The 20,299-nt window shown below is 37.6% G+C and overlaps 1 protein-coding gene across 2 annotated transcripts in view; it reads right to left on the bottom strand.

The window, feature by feature from the left end:
• ttn.2 (titin, tandem duplicate 2) overlaps window positions 1-20,299 on the bottom strand; it is a 170,023-nt gene that overhangs the window by 69,231 nt on the left and 80,493 nt on the right. For both annotated transcript variants that reach the window (XM_058391673.1, XM_058391672.1), the window contains 46 exons: window positions 19,060-19,104; window positions 17,954-18,352; window positions 17,201-17,470; window positions 16,836-17,111; window positions 16,423-16,562; window positions 16,210-16,336; window positions 15,855-16,121; window positions 15,486-15,752; window positions 15,076-15,339; window positions 14,634-14,773; window positions 14,393-14,519; window positions 14,022-14,288; window positions 13,631-13,897; window positions 13,281-13,547; window positions 13,029-13,168; window positions 12,328-12,454; window positions 11,377-11,519; window positions 10,142-10,265; window positions 9,376-9,642; window positions 9,192-9,289; window positions 8,846-9,014; window positions 8,492-8,758; window positions 8,042-8,308; window positions 7,673-7,951; window positions 7,159-7,567; window positions 6,933-7,057; window positions 6,566-6,832; window positions 6,201-6,470; window positions 5,771-6,070; window positions 5,363-5,665; window positions 5,077-5,264; window positions 4,880-4,994; window positions 4,465-4,749; window positions 4,228-4,379; window positions 3,983-4,130; window positions 3,720-3,897; window positions 3,511-3,632; window positions 3,123-3,410; window positions 2,681-2,977; window positions 2,399-2,585; window positions 2,192-2,307; window positions 1,400-1,699; window positions 988-1,287; window positions 796-901; window positions 508-704; window positions 78-389 (listed from right to left, as the gene is read on the bottom strand). In XM_058391673.1, coding sequence (XP_058247656.1) covers window positions 78-389; window positions 508-704; window positions 796-901; window positions 988-1,287; window positions 1,400-1,699; window positions 2,192-2,307; window positions 2,399-2,585; window positions 2,681-2,977; window positions 3,123-3,410; window positions 3,511-3,632; window positions 3,720-3,897; window positions 3,983-4,130; window positions 4,228-4,379; window positions 4,465-4,749; window positions 4,880-4,994; window positions 5,077-5,264; window positions 5,363-5,665; window positions 5,771-6,070; window positions 6,201-6,470; window positions 6,566-6,832; window positions 6,933-7,057; window positions 7,159-7,567; window positions 7,673-7,951; window positions 8,042-8,308; window positions 8,492-8,758; window positions 8,846-9,014; window positions 9,192-9,289; window positions 9,376-9,642; window positions 10,142-10,265; window positions 11,377-11,519; window positions 12,328-12,454; window positions 13,029-13,168; window positions 13,281-13,547; window positions 13,631-13,897; window positions 14,022-14,288; window positions 14,393-14,519; window positions 14,634-14,773; window positions 15,076-15,339; window positions 15,486-15,752; window positions 15,855-16,121; window positions 16,210-16,336; window positions 16,423-16,562; window positions 16,836-17,111; window positions 17,201-17,470; window positions 17,954-18,352; window positions 19,060-19,104 — 9,969 coding nt within the window. The remainder of the gene's footprint in view (window positions 1-77; window positions 390-507; window positions 705-795; window positions 902-987; window positions 1,288-1,399; window positions 1,700-2,191; window positions 2,308-2,398; window positions 2,586-2,680; window positions 2,978-3,122; window positions 3,411-3,510; window positions 3,633-3,719; window positions 3,898-3,982; window positions 4,131-4,227; window positions 4,380-4,464; window positions 4,750-4,879; window positions 4,995-5,076; window positions 5,265-5,362; window positions 5,666-5,770; window positions 6,071-6,200; window positions 6,471-6,565; window positions 6,833-6,932; window positions 7,058-7,158; window positions 7,568-7,672; window positions 7,952-8,041; window positions 8,309-8,491; window positions 8,759-8,845; window positions 9,015-9,191; window positions 9,290-9,375; window positions 9,643-10,141; window positions 10,266-11,376; window positions 11,520-12,327; window positions 12,455-13,028; window positions 13,169-13,280; window positions 13,548-13,630; window positions 13,898-14,021; window positions 14,289-14,392; window positions 14,520-14,633; window positions 14,774-15,075; window positions 15,340-15,485; window positions 15,753-15,854; window positions 16,122-16,209; window positions 16,337-16,422; window positions 16,563-16,835; window positions 17,112-17,200; window positions 17,471-17,953; window positions 18,353-19,059; window positions 19,105-20,299) is intronic.

Below are 20,299 nucleotides of genomic sequence, written 5' to 3' on the forward strand. Positions count from 1 at the left end.
TCAATAGGGTCAAATTAAACTGTTACAGAATGACAATAATTGATAATTAATAAAAACATGGAAAGGATTCCACTTACAGTCAGAGTCTTTAGCATATACACTTTCAGAGATGTCAGATGGTTCACTGGCACCAACAGAATTGACAGCACGGACTCTGAAAATGTAGTTCTTCTCAGGAACAATGCCTTCCTCCTCTCCAGCCCTATACTTCAGCTCTTTAACTGGACGAGAGTTAACTCTCATCCACTTTTCTGTTCCAGCCTCACAGAGCTCAATGTGGTATCCAATAACCGGGCTTCCTCCATTTCTTTCTGGAGCTTTCCATGCAATTGAGATATGGTCCCTGGCTGCCTCAGTGACATGGAGATCCTGAGGAGGAGATGGTGGACCTGGAAAAATGTAGAATATATAATTTTTATACGAAATGGCATGTATCTTGAATTAGAATATATAATTCCTTTATTGCGAATTCGACAGATGTTTATTACAACATCATGTTTAACATACCTGTTGGATCCTCAACTACCACAATGTCCGTAGGTTCACTTGGATGACCAACCCCAGCCTCATTCTCAGCAAGGACCTGGAACTGTACCTCAGTGCCTTCAATAACATCAGTGACCCTGTACTTGCAGTCAGGACCTGCTGTTTTTCCAGATTTCACCCAACGAGTTCCAAGTTTCTCTTTCTTCTCAATGACATACCTAAAGGTTTTAATATTTACAACATTCATTGGCACTGGTGAATGTGATGAATATGATGTCTACTCAAGGGATTTTTTTAGTATTTGCATACCTCAAAATTGGTCTGCCACCATCATTCTTAGGTGCCTCCCATTTAAGATCAACATGTGTCTTTGAGATGTCTGTGACAGTCAGAGCATAAGGAGGTCCAGGAGTAGCTAGAAGAATTGAATGGTTAAATAATGTCAGTAGACACCAAAATCATCAGTTTTCACTTCAAGAATGTAAAATAAAGATTGCTTACTGAAAGTATCTTTTGCCAAAACTGAGTCAACAAGTTCACAGTATTCACTAGTTCCAACAGCATTCTCAGCTGCCACACGGAATACATAGAGAGAGCCATCATTCAGTGGAGTGACAGTATATATCAGCTCCTTCACTGTGGTATCCACAGCCTGCCAGCCTTTACGTCTCACATCTCTCTTCTCCACAATATAATTGGTAACTGGAGAACCACCATCTCTCTCTGGGGCTGTCCACTTTAGTTCAGCATTGTTACGGGAAATACTAACCACCTCTAGCCATCTTGGTGGTGATGGAGGATCTGATAAGAAAGAAAAAAAGGTTTGTACAAACTAGTACAAACAGGAGAAACTGGAAAAAAACAATGAATGCAACACGTATTATATATTTATTTATTTATTTGTAAAACCTACTGAGTCTCTCCTTGCAAAGAACAGGATTGCTAGGTTCACTAGGTTCACTCTCGCCTGCTGCATTGACAGCTCTGACACGGAAGGAGTATTCCTGCTTCTCCATTAATCCCTTTAAGAAATATTCAAGAGAAGGTATACCATCTGCCACACGAACCCACTCATCAGTGCCACTCTTGAGAAGCTCAATAATGTAGGACTCAATCTTAGCACCACCATCATGCTCAGGCTTTGTCCATTGCAGGAAAGCAGATGTCTTTGCAACATCCTTAACAGTTGGTTTGCCAGGAGGCCATGGAGGATCTAAAAAAAAATATACATGGTTCAGCCTCTCTTTCCCAAACGTATATACTATATGGTCAAAAGTTTGGTCATCTGACTATCACACCATATGTGCTTTTTCAACATCACATTCCAGAAATAGTTCCCTTTTATTGTTGAATCATGGCTGTGGAAATGTGTGCCCTTCAGCCACAAGTGCCATTACAGAGGTCACTGCAAACCATGTTCACAGGGACCTTGCATTGTGCACAGGGCTTTGCCATGCTGGAATATGTTTGACCCCCTTTGTTGCAGTGATGGGAAATGCTACAATAGTGTTACAATATTCAATGACATCCTATAAAATTATGTGCTTCTGTCTCTGTAGCAACAGCTTGGAGAAGGCCTACATACAAGTGTGATGGTCAGGTGTACACAAACCATATAGTGCATGTATAGTATAAAGTACATAGTATATGTGTTTGTTGTGCAAAGAGTTAAAAAAAAGATCAAAAATCAAATGCTATATTTTACCGATAGGATCCTTGATCATGATCTGGTCAGTCTCTTTGCTTGGTTTGCCAGGTCCAGCAAGATTTTCAGCCAAGACACGGAACTTACACTTTCTCCTTGTGGGCAATCCTTTTACTCTAAATTCACCAAAAATGTGTAAATATAAATGCTGTACATTTTGCTATAAACCTCTCTGTATTTCTAATTTTGTGTACTGTAAATTCGCACCTTAAATTAGTATCTGTGACTGGTATTTTATTGCATCTTATCCACTTATCAGCATCTGGCTCAAATCTCTCAACCCAGTAGCCAGTGATGGGACTTCCTCCATCTTCATCAGGCTCAATCCAGGTCAGGGTTACAGCATCCTTAGAAATATCTGATGCCTCCAGTTTGTATGGAGGTCCAGGTGGATCTAGTTAAAATATTAGTAACATATATTTATTATTATATATTTGGGGTAGGAGGCAATAATAATTTTTAATTTCTGTAAAAATTAATATAACATACCAAAGGGATATCTAGCAATAATTGGAGCATGTTCAGCTGGTGGACCGATGCCAAATTGATTCTCAGCATAGACTCTAAATATGTATTCTTTGAAAGTCACAAGCTTGGTTGCTTTGTAGTTGGTCTGTTTCACGGTAGAAGACAGCTTGTACCAGATTTCACTGTCTGTAGCCCTTCTTTCAACAATGTAGTTTGTCACCTTTGAGCCACCATCATCACGGGGTGGATTCCAGGCCAGTAAACAAGAATCATTGGTGATTTCAGATATATCAAAGGCAGCTGGAGGGCCAGGTTTATCTATATAAAGGTAAATGAGTATATTATATTCATGATTATCTTTCTGTTAGAGGAAATAGGTTCTTTTAGAAGAGAACATTTTTCAAAGGGCAGTGTTATCATCCCCTGTCATTAACACTTCTATTATATAGAATAATTACAATACCTAAAATGTTGACATCAACAGTTGCAGTTGCACGGCCACTGCTGTTAACTGCTTCAATGATGTATGTTGCTGAGTCATCCCTTTTTGTCTTTGCAATTGACACAGTGGAGTGGCCAGGCTTGGTATCAATAGATATTCTGTCATCTTCCTTAAGGATAAGGTCAGCCTTCGTCCATTTGACTTTAGGTTCTGGTTTGCCTGTGATGTCAGCAGGAAGTTCAATCTTTGTACCAGCCTTTGCAGTTAAGCCTGCCAGGAGTTTTGCATCCAAGTGAATCTCTGGAGGTTCTGTAACAAGTGGTAAAGAAGATTGAAGTCACTAGTGATCATACATATAAATATAATATACAGAGATGATAAAAAAGGAAATGTCGTTTTCTCATCATACCTTTAGGATCAACAGCCAAGATCTCATCAGTTGCCTTACTAGGTCTACCTGAGCCTAGTCTGTTCAAGGCCCTTACACGATAAGCATACCACTGTCCCTCTAGCAGACCAGTAACCTCAAGCCTAGGGTAGAATAAAAATGATTATAAAGACTATGATTTGTGTCAGGTTATCATAACAAAATGTCAAAAAAAAGTTTTGTTAACTTACTTGAGATCAGGCATTGGTTCTCCACATGGCTCCCACTTGTCAGCGCCTCGCTGGCATTTGTCAACAGTGTAGCCTTTTATTGGAGCACCACCATCCCATTTCGGAGGTTCCCAGGAAAGGAATATTTTGCTGGCTGACTTGTCTCTCCATTTAAGATTCTCTGGTGGATCTGGAACAGCTGTGTAAAAAAAAAAGTGTGAATTTATTTTGTTGTGCTTACTGCAAGTCTATATGGTGATTATGAATTACTCATGATCACTTACTGGCTGGTGAAGACACATTTACAGGATCGTCAGTGTATGCAGGCTCTCCTGGGCCACACTTGTTGCAAGCAATTACTCTAAACAAGTACTCCTTGCCCTCAATCACATCTGTGATGGTGTATTCCTGGTCTTGCACACCACTAATGACCTAAAGCATAAATTACAAATATAAATTTTGTACCATTGAAAACTATAATTCAGCAGAGGCTAGATTAAAGGTTTGTGAATTTGGTGTGCTTGAATACCTTAACCCAAGTCTTTCTTGTCACATCACGCTTCTCAACCTGGTAGCCAGTCAGTGGACTGCCTCCATCATGGTCTGGTGCTTCCCACATAAGATGCACATGTTTTCTGGTTACTTCTGCAACCTTGAAGTCCTTGGGTGCACTTGGACATGCTTAAACAATAGAGATACACAGTAAGTTTTATACTTGACAAAAGAAAACCAAATTGATGACTCTAAGACAATGTACTGAACATACCAATGACATTGACATCAATCTCTCCGGAGACACTGCTTACATCATTCTCCAGTGTCAGAGAATATGTGCCTTTATCAGGCCGCACACTTGGAGTAATGACTAACTCTGTAAACGTGCTCTTTGTGACCATGGACACTCGTTCACCAGCAGTAAGCTCCTTTTCACCAAAGGTCCACTTAGCAGTGGGTGTTGGGTATCCAGTGATAGGAACACGAATAGTAAGAGGCTGAGGAACAATGACCTCCAGGCCATCCTTAAAGGCACTCAAGTCCAGTGTAGGTGCAACTACATGAATTGGAATGAACAGCAAAAGTTACAATACTCCACAGTTACAAATATATATATATATATATATATATATATATATATATATATATATATATATATATATATATATAAACAGTTCAATACTTACAGTGTGGATCATCTGCCAGCATAGGCCCAACAATATTAGATGGGTCAGACTGACCAGCTGCATTCTCAGCAATGACTCTGTACTTATATTTCTTTCCAAATTTAAGACCTGACATCTAGAAAACATACACAATTTAAATAATATAAATAAATATAACAGGACAACCAAACCAAAACTGTGGAAAGTCAGAAGTTTACCCTGTATGAGAGGTCCTGACAAAGCCTGGCATTACATCTCAGCCACTTGTCTGAATCTTCCTCACATCTCTCAATAATATAGCCAGTGATCATGCTGCCACCATTTCTAAGAGGGGTCTCCCATGTCAGCAGACAGGAATCCTTGGTCTGTTCAGAGTGTGTCAGATTCAGGGGTGGGCTTGGTCTCTCTGAAAAAGTGCAACACATGAAGAATTTTATGAGAAATACAGAAATAATCATTTATTGATTGAATGTAGAGATTTTTGGAAAAGAATATACTGCTAACCTATTGGGTCCATGATTTTAACTGGGTTAGTGGCAGCACTTGGCTTGCCAGGACCAGCCTTGTTCTCTGCTCTTACACGGAAGATATATTCCTTGTTTTCAATAACATCATTGATTATAGCTGAACGATCTTGTGCTTTAGTCACCATGACTGGAGACCATTTCACAGATGTTCTGTCACGGAGTTCAATGATGTAGGATGTGATTTCAGATCCACCATCAAACAGAGGTGGTTCCCAGGAGACTGTGGCTCCAAACTTGTTCACATTTCCCACAGTGACATTTTGAGGTGCATCAGGAACATCTGGAATACAACAATTTGAAAGGTATATAAAAATCAGTTAATTGCTGTCATTTTCCACACACAATTAAGAGAGTAGCCAAAAAATAAAGAAAAAAGTTGGCTTACCAAATTTATTTTTAGCTTGCACTGCTTCATCTGTTTCAACATTCGGACCACTTCCAACTCTGTTGCGTGCACAAACACGGAAAAAGTACATGGAGTCTCTCTGCAGCCCAGTGACCGTGTACTCTGTGATATCAGCACGGTCAGTTGCCAGAGTCCAGGTTTTTCGCTTGACATCACGTCTCTCCACCACATAGGCCAAAATCTTGCTGCCACCATCACTTTCAGGCTCATCCCATGCAATGCTGACCTCTCCATCAGCAGTATCAACCACATGCAGGTTCTTCACAGGGCCAGGAACATCTGCAGTGAGAGACAGAGTATGTTATTTAGCAAGCCAAAATCTCGTGATGAGAGGGTTAGGGTTAAATCACTTGAATAAATCCATTAATAAGATTTAATTTAAAAAAAATTAGTTGATACACAAACTCACCAATAACTTTCAGATTAATGAAAGCCTCTCCCTGTCCATGCTTGTTCTTGATAATGACCTTATAACGGCCCTCATCTGACTTCTTAGGGTCCTTCAAACGGTACTCTGCTTTGTCCGGTGTGGTATGAAGATTTTCATTAGGCAGGCTAATGTTGTCAAAGAACCATTCAGCCTCAGCATGTGGGTAGGCATTGTATGGCACTGACATGACAAATGGTTTTCCAGCATCTGTCACCAGGTCCTGATCCATTGTCTTAATCTTTGGCACAGCTGTACAGGGGTTAATTAAGGATTAGTTCATTTTAGATATTATGATGAATACATTTATATTAATTCATAAATTCAAAATTGCATAAAATAATTACCTGCAAGCTCAAGCTTGGCTTTTGCATCCTTGTCTTTAGCAATAACTCTGTACTCTCCCTGATCACGAGGTCTAATTTCACATACTTGAAGTCTGTGAATCTTGCCTTCACTCATCATTTGGTATTTGTCACCCTGGACAATAGTCATATTGTTCCTTAGCCATTTGACTTCTACTCTGTCTTTGTTGAGCTCCACCTCATACACCACATCAGAGCCAGGGGGCTCAAATATATCCATGGGTGGTCTGATAATCTCCACAGGTGTTTCTGGATAAAACAATAGTGGGATAGCATAAGACATAGTTAATTTATTAATAGAGGTAAGTGAAATAGAATACATTAACACTTTCAGCAAATTTTAGTGCACCTTCAACAAAGAGACGAGCCCTTGATTTTTTGTCATCTACACCACAGGCATATTCACATTCATCATCAGGTCTGCATTCCTTAATGCGTAGTGTGCAGGTCTTTCCATCACGCTCAAATTGATATCTGAAAAAGCAGTCGACAAGATTCATTAACTATTTCATAATCAAAAACATACATAATGTTTAAAAAAAAAACACACACAATGAACAGAGGAAGTTCATTACCGTGGACCCTCTCTGATCTCTCTGCCATCTCTGTACCATTTGATTTCAGCCTTTTCTTTAGAGAGTTGGCAGGTAAATTCAGCATCTTCAAATTCAGTAATGGTTTGGTCTTGAAGTTGGGTGATAAAATCTGTAGGTGCTTCACTGATAATCAACTCAGCAGTTGACTTATCAGCACCAGCAATGACTGTGTATTCCCCTTCATCTGCTGGACTACAGTCTTTAATGGTTATGGTGTGCTTAGCCCTGTCAACACGATACACAATGCGCTTGCTGAGAGTGATCTCCTGTCCTGCCTTCATCCACTGCAGAGTCACATTTAGTCTGTTTACTTTGCATGAGAAGCTAATGGTCTTCTTCTCCTGTGTTTCAACATCCTCCAGAGGAACGATGATTTTCAGATCCTCCTCTGTAGACAGAAATATTAGTAACTACATAATATATACTCTAATGCTTTATGAAAATATAAAAATACATTGAAATTAAGAGAAAGCAATCTATGTATGAAACAAACCCTGTACAGTGATCTTGGCAGAACTCTTGACACACTCATTGCGTTGATTGGTCAGCGTTACTGTGTAAGTAGCTGCATCTGACATTTCAGCATCCATAATTCTCAAAGAGTACACATTGTATTTCTGGGTCATGATAAATTTGCTACTATCAAATATTGTTTCATCATTCTTCATCCATTTGGCCTTGGCTTCCTCTGTGTTCACCTCACAGTTGAGAACAATCTCTTGTGCTTCACTTGCCATTGTGTCCTTGAGGGGTGTGATAATTCTGAGTTTCTCTGCAGTGATTTGAAATACAAGAGTAAGCTGACACTTTACCCATTATTTGCAGCAATTCAATTAATGTAGAGTGAATGCAGAATCCCTACCAAGGACGATCAAATCAGCAGAAGCTCTTGTAGCACCAATAAGGGCCACAAAAGGTCCTTCATCACTGAGCTCACATTTCTTCACTACAAGGACTCGCCTCTTGCCATCAGAAATAATTTCATACTTGTCATCTGACTGGAGTTCTTTGTCACCCTTGAGCCATTTGACTTCATAAGAGTCTTTGGACACAGAGCACACAAACTCAGCTTTTTCACCTTCAACCACCTCCTGGCTTTGAGGTCTGGAGATGAACTCGGCAGCAAGTTCTAAAGGGAGGAAGATTTTGTCATTTTTTTCTTGTAATATATATATGTATATATATATGTATATATATATATATATATATATGTGTATATATATATGTATATATATATATATATATATATGTGTATATATATGTATATATATATATAAGAATATATAGAGTCCAAAAATGCCAAATCTCTAACCATTGATTCTTAAGTTTCCTGTAGTTTGTGAGCTGGGCAATTTGCAGTGGTATTCTCCAGCATCTTCCATATGAAGTGCCTGGATGATGAGGATTCTCTTTCTCCCATCTGCAACTTGTTCATATCTACCACCATCAGGCAATTCCTGGTTACCTTTATACCAGGTAACCTCTGCGCTGGACTTGGAGACCTCACAGATCAGTTTAATACTGTCAGTTTCAGTGCCTTCAACATTAGCCAGGTTCTTTGTGAATCTAGCCTCCTCCTCTGTAGTAAGAAAGACCAAGCTAATGTAAATGATTTTGGATGTTAAATACTGATACAAAAACATAGTGAAGATGAACAAAAACTGACCAACTACAGTAAGTATTCCTGAGGTCTTGGAGGTCCTTGCATCGCATTCATATTCAGCTTCATCATCAAACACTGACTTGCTAATGATGAGCATGCGTTGAACACCTTTGGAAATTATATCATATTTCTTTCCTTTCCTGATTTCATTACCATCCTTGAACCAGCGGACCTTTTAAAGTATAATAAAAAACAAGACAAATAAACGATCCAAATAATTTGTATAAATGTATAATCTTAATTGTAAACATTTTTATATAGCCAATCAGAAGACTTTTTATAAACAAATTAACGATTTATAGATCAGCAACTCATGGTCATGGAGCAAAAAAGATTGGAATCAAAATACCTTGGCATTTTCTCTGGAAACCTCACACTCAAACGTGGCAGTTTCTTTCTCCATTACCTCAACATCATGGAGTGGTTTAGTGAACTCAACATGTGGAGCTGAAGCAAATAAAATAATTCTCAAATGGCACCATAAAATTTAAAGGTTAAGTTTTAATTATAAGCATTTACTGTAATTCACTTACGTTCAACATTTAGAAAAGCAGAGGTTTTAAAGACTTTGGCATCACAGGTATATGTCTTTGAGTCATCAAGTGTGCAGTCATGGATGATAAGCTTTCTCTTGCGGCCATCAGCAACCATCTCATATTTCTTCGTCTTACGGATTTCCTGTCCATCTCTAAACCACCTGACCTCTGCATTTTCTTTGGAGACTTCACACTCTAGTATAGCAGTAGCTTCTTCCTCTACAGTCTGGTCCTCAAGCGGCTTGGTGAACTCGACTGGAGGCTCTGTAGAACAGATCATACAGTGTCCATTGAATGCATGTACAAATGTCTTTCTAAAACTTTCTTCATTTGAAGGCATTCAAAAGCACATTTACTTTCAAAGCATGAAAACATCTGCCATTTTGATTATTTACCAAAATCATATGTGTTCAAGTTTTAAACACACTTTTAAAGGCACTGTTTGAAACATGCCACCATTTGAAACATGAGCTTACAAAAAAATGTTTGGCATCTTGATCATTTACCAAGACCATTTATATGTAATCCAGCTATCAACATAAACAGTATACTAATAGCTAATATTTATGATGTTATCTGATTAAAAATGTATTAAAGCTATTTATATTCTGTTATTCTTGCATTGTATTAAGTTTTACATTTACTGCATGTGTGCACAAAATCATCGATAACTTATATCACAGTATATCACACAATAATAAAGAATCTATTGCTGCAGGCCAGGAAAGAGTATGTCATTTATAATATACAAAATGGTACCTACCTTTTACAATGAGGTTGGCCTGGATTTGGAAATCTTTTGCAGTGAGTTTTACCTCGCCTGCTTCAGTCAGTTTTACGTCTCTTAGGGTCAACGTGTGGGTTCTGCCTTCAGCTCGGGCCACCACCTGTGCAAATCAAACAAATCAATAATGTAAGTCTCCCTTTGCCCTGTCATAAGCACAGAGAGGGCTATTTACTGCTCCCCTGCAATAGACATCAGCAGCTGAGAAGCAGTCACTGGTCTCAGGTTCACACCTCTGCTTTTAATATTAGAGATAACACTATAGCCTGAGAGGCTGTAGAGCAATTTACTTGTAACTCCACTTACATGGAGTTTGTTGTAATAAATCGTATTTAACAGCTGTGTCACAATTAAACATAAAATCACAATCAAGCTAACAGTAATTAATTTATTTGACCTCACTTTGACCAATTTTAGACACAATCACAAAACTCTAACTTTTTTTATCAAATGTATTAAATTAATATAAATTTGTACAATAATTATCTAACAGAATTTTATTATCCAATCCATATAATTACTCATGACAACAAAGAGAAAATTTCACTGATTTCACTGTACACTGCCAGCTTATTAAAAGCAACAAAACAAGTATGTTTAGTTAAACTAAACAAAATAAAATCACAAATCAAGTACCTTGCTCTGAGTCAGAGAAATTTACAACACATGTAGCACATGTAATCTCTAAAAAGGTTTCACAAAATAAGTTTATATCATCAAAAAAACAATGTTTCACTTTAATTTGTGACTGTCAAATAGGCTTCTTGCCACCTGCCACTTAACATGGAGCCCTGAAGCAGTTAAAAATAACCAGAGGAACGCTTGCTGGGCAGAATAGCCCTAAGCCTTATCGCAAAACCCAGATCAAGTAGTCAAGTGTAGCCTGATCCCCACAGGTCCTTATATGCAGAAAGCATGTAGGTGGCATTATACTGTATTATATTATATAAAATGTAAAAATTATTGCTGTAGTTGTAAATCATGCAAATCAAAATACAAAGTAAACTTGACACGACACATTACTACACAATGTGTTTGTGTGTGCTTGTAGTTGTATCAAATCACCATGCCACCATGTTTAAAAGAAACATACAGATAGGCCTCAATCACAACTAAGCTATTAGTGGGTTACTGCAGAACAAGGTTTAGTGTATAATATATAAGGCATTAGTTATAAAAGCACAACACATAACAGGATCTAGATTCACACTTACTCTGTCGCTTGGTTCCAGCTTTGTACCCCCAAGGAACCACTCCACAGATATGCCCTCGTATGACAGTTCGCAGTCAAAGGTTGCCGTCTCCCCAGCTGTAACTGTAACATCCCTGAGAGGCCGTATGAGGCCTATCACTCGTGCTTTGGATTGAAGAGAAGACATTGTGTCACCTCCAAGTTCCAAGAGACACCGTTAATCCCTTAACCACAAATCCACATTGCGTTTTCCCAGTGACAACAGGCCACTGCTCTGGAGCCCTAAAGTCTCCAGAACAAGTAGAGATTAGCTTGGTGTGGGCCTTGTCAGTGAGGGAGCTACCTCATTAGCATATTGGGTGTCCTTAAGATGTTTATAGCCAACAACAAAATGGCAGGAAGGGGGTCGAAGGTGGATCTGTTGAATCTCTGCCAATCACAGACGGACCTTCTCTACATATGGTATGCGACTTTTAAAATAGCCATGCATCTGATTGGCCACCTGCCCTCCTCTGTTAAGAGCACTGGCCAGTCTGCTACTGTCAATCAACCCTTTGGAATTTTCCAGGAAAAGGAGAATGCCAAGGTATATGTTACCACATCAACATATTTTCATGTTAACTTATTGCTGCTTAATGCAATTTCTGTGACTTTCATGAGTTATGAACTTATAATCCAACAGCTATATTTTCATTTAAAATGCATATGCGATTAATCCTATAATTAAAATGAAATATTTGTCTTTTAGGATCTTTAGTAGGGCATGTATATTTTGTAAGCTGATAGTGTAGTATGTTCATAGCCACAGTAAATCATTTTCTTCTTTAATTTAAACAACTTTTTCCATTCATTTGTAACTTGACAGTAGATTTCCCTGATCATGGTTGGTACAGTGATAAAGTATCTTGCCTGGTACACACATCTTCTATGGTGTCCCCTGTGTATGCACACACCTTCTCTATATCATTCTCACCTTTAACTCTGAGCTGAGCACTAGATTTAGCATTGGCAGCACTGAAGTCCACACCACCAGCCATGTCCTTCCGCACATTGTAGAGAATCAGCATGTGTTTGGTGCCTTCTTCCTTGATCTCACAGTCCTAAGGATTAGTGGGAAAATATGCATTATAATTTCACAATGAAGTGCAAATCTTGCTGTCCCAATGTCTTAGCTTAGTGTGTAATGTACCTAATTAAATTAAAATTGTAATAATAAATATCACAATTAATAATAGAATAAATTACATGGTGGTCAAAATTTTTTGAACATGTGGAGTTTGGAGTTTTTATATTTTATTACAGTATAATCAGTATAATTTGATTATCACAGACTGCAACAGTATGACACATAATAACGATTTAATAAAGAGGTCAAAAATATGGTAAATGTGTTAACCCTAAATATAAAAGACACATTGTGCTAACTTTAACAGTAAAACATACATATGCATGTTGTGTTTTAAAGTGTCAGAATTATAATGCCATTTTCAGGGTTGCATTTGATCAAATGGTTCCAGTAAAATACATTTCACTGATATTTAATATATTTCTCAATTTACTGATACATATTATTGATACATATTGATTACATATTTTCACATTTAATAGAAATCAAAATGAGGTCATTTAAATGAAATAAAATGTACATTGAACAAAACAGAAGTCAGAATTTACCGGCGACTGGTGCAAAGGTTCTCCTTTGAGTTTCCAGTTTCCATGGACATCTTCCTCTGAGATCTCTGTCTCAAAGCGAGCAGTCTCAGTCTCTGTAACTTCCACACTGTACAGTGGCCGGACAACCTTAATGTCACGATCTACACAGGATATATGAGAGAAAGAGGAAACATTTTTGGTGGGTTCAACAGGTCACTGTTTTTTTAAATTCATTTAAAATTCATATGAAAATACAAAGTTAAAACCACATACCTTCAATATTCAATTTAGCAGTTGTTTTATCAGTGCTACAATCACAGGTATATTGACCAATATTTCCCTTATCAGCCCTCTTAACTGTGAGAATACGTTTCCTGCCATCAGCCTTGATGAGGATATTTTTGGAGGGGGTAATTTCCTTGCCATCCTTGAACCATTTCACTTCAGCAGATGGTTTGCTCAGTTCACAGATCAACACTACCTCATCTTTCTCTACTGCTGTGTAGTCCTGTAGCTTGGTAGTGAAATAAGCTTCTCCTTCTGTTGATTAAAACAAATGCATATAATTTGCTATGTTTTACTGCCACCATGGACAAAAATCTAAAAATATAGCAAGCATTTACCAAGTACTGTGAGCATTGCCTCACAGCTTTTTCCAAGGGCCTCTGCTTTGATCAAAGAAGTATCATCAATGGACACCTCCTTAAAAGACAGAGTGTGGATCTTTCCATGTTCAGACATGTGCACCACTTTACTTGGGTGCAAACGCACATCATTTTTGTACCAGATGACCTGAACTTTCTCATGTGAAAGTTCAATGCTGAATTCTGCAGTCTCACGCTCCTTTACCGTAACATCCTTGATAGGTTTGACAAACTCAAGACGAATGCCTGTAAAATAATATGCAAATGTGATCCTTTCAGTAACAGCACATCCTTTCATTAACAGCACATTCATCATTAACAAATATGATTTGCTAAAAGAGTTTGCTTGATTATAATAGAGAATAATGACCTTGAATAATGAGTTTGGCAGATGTTCGCTTGTCCTCAGCCTCAAACATGTATTTAGCCTCATCTTCAAAGGCAGCAGATTTGATAACAAGACTGTGCCTTTTCCCCTCTGTCACAATGTCAAATTTGTCATCTGCCTTCAATTCCTGGGTTCCCTTCAGCCACCTGAAGGATTTTGGTTCTCGTGATATTTCACACTCAAACCGTGCTTCATCTTTCTCATATACTTGCACATCACTCAAAGGTGTAAGGAAAGTAATTGGAAGCTCTACAAAATAAATAAAATCAGTTATGCAGTAGTTGTATATATATATTTTTTATTCATATTTAGTGACATGACATAAAAAAAAAATAGAAAGCGTAAAAGCATACCTTTCACCTTCAGATTTGCAGAACATTTAGCATTAGCACCTTGGAATGAAACTTCACCGGACTGGGGAACTTTGCAGTTGTACAAAGTTAAAGTGTGCTTAGCTCCATCCTCAATTATTTCAACATCCTATGGAAACAAAGATAAATATATCATATAAAGTAAAGGTATTTATCTGTAAAATAAATTAAAGGTATGTATTTAGTTCAATACAATGATTTTCTTTTCGGTAAATGTTCATACCGGTGACTGAGAAAGAACCTCTCCTTTTAATTTCCACTGGCCGTGGACATCATCCTCAGAGAGTTCCACTTCAAAACGTGCAGTTTCACCATCATAGAGCTCAACACCATACATGGGACGAACAACCTTAATGTCACGAGCTGGAAAAGAATATTAGTAGTAAATATGCACTGGATTTAATACTTACAATATGGTGGCACAGTTATTTATGCTTTAATAAATAATGTCACTACAATCTTTACTGATGAGCTCAGTTACTGTTTTTTAATAACAGATATTTCTAATAGTTTTTATTTATTTTGTCCATTTATTGTACTCAGAATGGTCCATCTCAATTTCCCAATCAGGTTGATACCATGAGAATGTTATTGATAATAAATCTTAATAATTCAATGATTTAATTGAATTTTGAGAATTATTGCTTAAATCCTGTAGTATTTACCTTCAATATTCATAGTGGCCATTGTTTTGTCTGTTCCACAGTCACAAACATAGTTGCCACTATCTTTGTTCTCCACTTTCTTTATGTGGAGAATTCTTCGGTTACCCTCAGCCTTCATGGAAACCATTTTTGAGGCCTTAATTTCAATCTCGTTATGGAACCACTTGACCGGGACATCTTTGCTCAGCTCACAGTCAAGAGTGACATCATCTTTCTCAACTGCAGTGTAGTCTTGAAGTTTAACTGTGAAGTAGGCATCTCTCTCTGAAAACAGAAATACCAATGAGCGACAAAGGGCTTTACTTTTCAGATTCTGAATAATACAAGGAAAAAAATTATATATTTTAATGCATTGGAGGTCAGTAATTACAATTATTAAAATATCAGAACAACACCCACAAAAACATTACCTAAGACTGTCAGGTTTGCAGTGGTTGATATTCCTTTTGCCTCTGCCTTTATTTGGCAAGTATCATCTAGTGTGACTTCTTTGATTTCTAATATATATCTCTTTCCATCAACATGGGTAAGCACTGTTCTGCTTGGATGCAGTTTTGTTTCATTTTTGTACCAAGCCACTGGCACATTCTCATGAGAAAGCTCAATCTCAAACCGAGCAGTTTTACCTTCCTTCACAGTTTGATCCGACATTGGTGAGACAAACTTCAGTCTAATACCTTTAACAAACAATTACTTGAGTTAAGTAAGATCATGAATTAAATGGGGTCTGGATGATCCGGCACTGGAAACATTATGCAACGGCTTGAACCATGACTTACCCTCAACAGTCAGTTTAGCTTTCGATGTTTTGCTTAAGACCTCAATACTGTAATCTCCCTCATCATCAAACTCACAGTTGTTTATAACCAACATGTGCTTCTTTCCATCATCAATTATATCATATTTCTGGTCTGATGATATAATATCAGATCCTCTATACCACATCACTTTAGACACATCTTTAGTGATGGTACACTCAAACTTAGCTTGTTTCTTTTCAGGCACTGTAATATCCTTCAGTGGTACTATGAAGTCCATTTCAATTTCTAGGAATTTAAATGAAGATTATCCAGAAATGTTATGTATAGACATACGTATATTAATAATTTATTACTCTTTTGTTAGTCAACATACCTTTGACTATAAGCATTGCACTTGTGATGGCATTCAGAGCTTGGTATGTTACTTCTCCCGCCTGATCAAGCTGAACATTTTTCAAAGTAAGGAAACGCTTCTTTCCCTCTGCTCTGATATCACATGTCTTAAAAAAGAAACACAAATAGAAATTTTGCATAATTTATCTATGTTCACTGGGAAATTATCAAACCACTTTTGCAAATGTCTTACCGGTGATCTTGTTAGAACCTGCCCTTTAAGTTTCCATTCTCCAGGTACATCATCCTCAGAGATTTCAGTATCAAAATTGGCCTCCTCTTTTTCAACAACTTCAACGCTTACAAGGGGTTTTAGGATCTCAGCTTCACGTTCTGTATTATTTAAAATTAAGGTTTTTTTTTTATTACACACACACACAAACACACACACATATATATATATATTTCTCTCTCTCTCTATATATATATATATATATATATATTTCTCTCTCTCTTTTTCTCTCTCTCTCTCTCTCTCTCTCTCTCTCTATATACATATATATATATATATATATATATATATATATATATATATATATATATATATATAGAGAGAGAGAGAGAGAGAGAGAGAGAGAGAGAGAGAATTTTAAAATGATCACAAACCTCCAAGTGTCAGTTTTGCTGGGTATCTACGACCTTCAACTTCAATAGCATACTCATCAGCATCATTTGGTTGGGCATTCTTAATAGTCAAAGCAATGTTGTTTCCATCCTTTTTGACTTCAGTCTTATCTGTGGGTTCATTTGGAATCTCTTCATTCCCTTTGTACCACTTCCAGTTGGGAGTGTCTTTGATGAGCTCACATTTGAAGTTAGCAGTGGCCTTTGGTTTCACATGCTGGTCCCTTAGTGGTCTCACCAACCAGTCTCTAATGACTTCTGCCAAAAAATTATTTAAAAAATCAGTTAAACACAGAACTTTCCAGGTTAAGTGGATATGCAATTATAATAGGCTTACTTGTACTCACCAATGATCTTAACATTGGACTGAGTTTTGAGATTTTCACACTCGCATGTGTAAACTCCTGCATCATCATCATTTGCATCCTGGATTGTTACAGAACGTTGCAGTCCAATAACATTGATGGCAATCTTGCCAGCAATTTCTGAAAGAGGCTTTCCATCCTTCTTCCAAAGCACATCCCTGTCTTTGCTTAACTCACAGGTCAAGTACATGGGCTGACCCTTAATTACAGAAATTTCCTCTTCCAGGTTCTTTGTGAATCTCACAGGCAACTCTGCAAAAAAAAAAAAAATACAGAAAGGAGATCACCCTTCTCTGTATTCACTGTTTTCCTCTACGAAGAGAATGCATTGTGTCCTTGAATTGTGTAGAGTGCTTTCACATATTAGTCTGTTTACAGAGTGAATCAGAGAGAATACTATATAGAATACTACTATATAGTTTGGTTTCACACTGCGCATATTTAAATCAAAGTTTGTTCTTTTGTTTTGCATCCAATGTTATTTTTTTTTTTTTTGTCTCTCCTTCATAATCTCAGGGAAACATAGCATTCTTGCAGAGTTACAGCTCTGATTGTTAGTTCAGTTTGTGCAGTGCAGCTTAGTTTTAGCTCTAACTGACAAAAAATGTGTATTATGCATGCATGTTTGGACATCCACTAGTCCATCTAATTCGTGACTGTTGTTTTGGTCTACACCAGTGATATACTCAAAGTGACAAAACACTATGTGTGTGAAGACACATTAGCACATTTTACCTTCAACAATAAGTTTGGCAATGGAGGTCTTCTCTTTATTTCCAAGCTTGGCAACACATACGTATTCCCCTGTGTCAGAAAGCTGGACATCAATAATGGCCAATTTGCGGTCTTTTCCATCAGACGTGAACTTGTGCTTTGGACTCTCCCTGAGGTTACTTCCATCTTTCATCCATGAAGTTATAGCAGTAGAAGGAGAAATCTGGCACTCAAACACAGCAGAGGAACCAATAGACTCAGCCTCCTGCAACACAATGTCTTTAAGCTCCTTTACAAACTTCAGAGGAACAGCTTTAAGTGTATATTCAAATGGGGATTGTCCTGGAGGTTTGTCACCACCAGCACCGGGTTTCAGTCCTCTTCCTCGTCCAACATCTCCAGGAGAAGGAGTCTGTTTTGCTATAATGCAAATAGAGGGGAACAGTTAAAAGATAAAAGTATGCTTATGGGTCCTGTATGTCAGTGAAAAACTATCATTATCTTACTTATAATAGTATGACTTATGCCACCTTTTCACTGCACATGACCTCTGGATATGATTGTCAGAGTTGAGTCCCTTGTAGCAGTGGTATTGCTTTTACATTTTGCTTGCAAGAAGATGCTGTCATTGGTCACCCGTGAACATTATATTTATGGCATTGGCCACAAATGTATCTAAACATTTAGCCTACATTAAATGAATTTAAAATAGAAAAGTGTTGACAGTTTGCTTACTCTGTATAATTTTTTTTACAAGTATACAGTTTGTTGGACCCAAGGTATTTTATTGCTGTAATTCTAGCTCTGCAACACCAGCTAGTTAGCATGCCACAACCAGTTGCATTAAAATTAATAAGAACTCATTATTTAGGTTGACTAATTACACACATACTGTATGTAACATTAATATGAATGACTACTAGGTGACATATAATATGCTATTGATTCACGCCTGGCACATATTTTTACCATGACTTCTGCTCTATTACTAGACCCAATTCTAAAAAAATTTAACATGTCCACCACATCAGCCAGTCTGTGTGTTTTTATGACACCTCTCTACATCAAGTGTATTGGAAAATAAATGATGTAAACAGTATATAAAATGAAGCTCCTAAAACACTTACGTTTCAGGCCCCGTCCCCTTCCAGCCTCTTCTTTTGGTTTTCCCTCTGAACAAAAAATATCAGAAATTAGTTACATTTCATGGATATGTAAAAATGGAGATGGATTTGCATATTTATACGTATTGTAACAATAACAGCAAGATGTGAATCTTGATGAAATGAAAATAAAAATAGGGTATGACTCATGAGGATTAAAATCATGCCAGAAATGAATGAAATTATGTTTCATTCATGAAACAAAAGATGGCACCAATGGATGTACCCCATGGTTAACTCACAATATGGACAAACATACATTTAACAAGATGAGAGGATGTTAAAAGACAACATGCATTCCATAATAAAGACTGACTTAGATGAAGACAGACAACATTTACAATGTTTTTCATTATGGATATGAAGATGTGAAGGATGATTATTCAGGGTATAAAAAAGATTGATTTCTGGAGGATGGGATAAAAGACTGGGATAAAAGGACATTCACAGGTGAGGAGCCACAGTTACCCTCTCACCTCGTCTACCTCCTGGTCTTCCAGCAGTCTCAAGTGCGCCTTCTTCCAAATACTCTGTGTCTTCAGAAGCATAACTATCTTGAGGAGAAAGCTCCCATCCCCATGCCTCATCTTCCTCCTCACCTTCAATTTCAGCCATCTCCTCTTCAAATACTTCTTCTTCCATTTGTGTTGAGATTTTTCTTAACTCCACAGCTCCAGGAGACAGCTCTTTTATTAAAGGAATTTCTTCATGCCCCTTTTTTGCAGGAATTTCTTCAGACTTTTTCTCTTGGGGTGAAATTTTCTTAGGCACCTTTTTCAGGACAACACTTTCAATTGATTCTTTGGGAGAAATCTTTTCAGGGAGTGGTTTCTTAGCCACACCTGCACTCAGCTTCTTTTCCAGTGGAGCTAGTTCAGTTGGTTCTGCTTGAGTCACCTTGGGTGAAGGAGACTTTTTAGGCTCCAAACCCTTCTTGGCAAGTTCAATGGGTTTTAATATAACCTCTTCTTTCTCAGGCTCCTTTGGCAAACTGCCCTTTTTGATCACTAGAGGTTTCTTTTCCTCCTCCTTCTTTGGAGTCACCTCCTTTTTAACAGGTGTCACTTTTTTAGGAATTTCCTTCTTTTCTTCTTCTTTGGGTACACCAGGTGGCATCTTTTGAACTTCTTTTTCAGGAATTTCGACTTCTTTTTGAGGCACTTTTGGTTCCTTTAAGAGTTCTGTCTTTGGGACACGACTAGGT

This window comes from Hemibagrus wyckioides, linkage group LG06, assembly GCF_019097595.1.
Source record: "Hemibagrus wyckioides isolate EC202008001 linkage group LG06, SWU_Hwy_1.0, whole genome shotgun sequence".
NCBI classification, from domain to species: Eukaryota; Metazoa; Chordata; class Actinopteri; order Siluriformes; family Bagridae; genus Hemibagrus; species Hemibagrus wyckioides.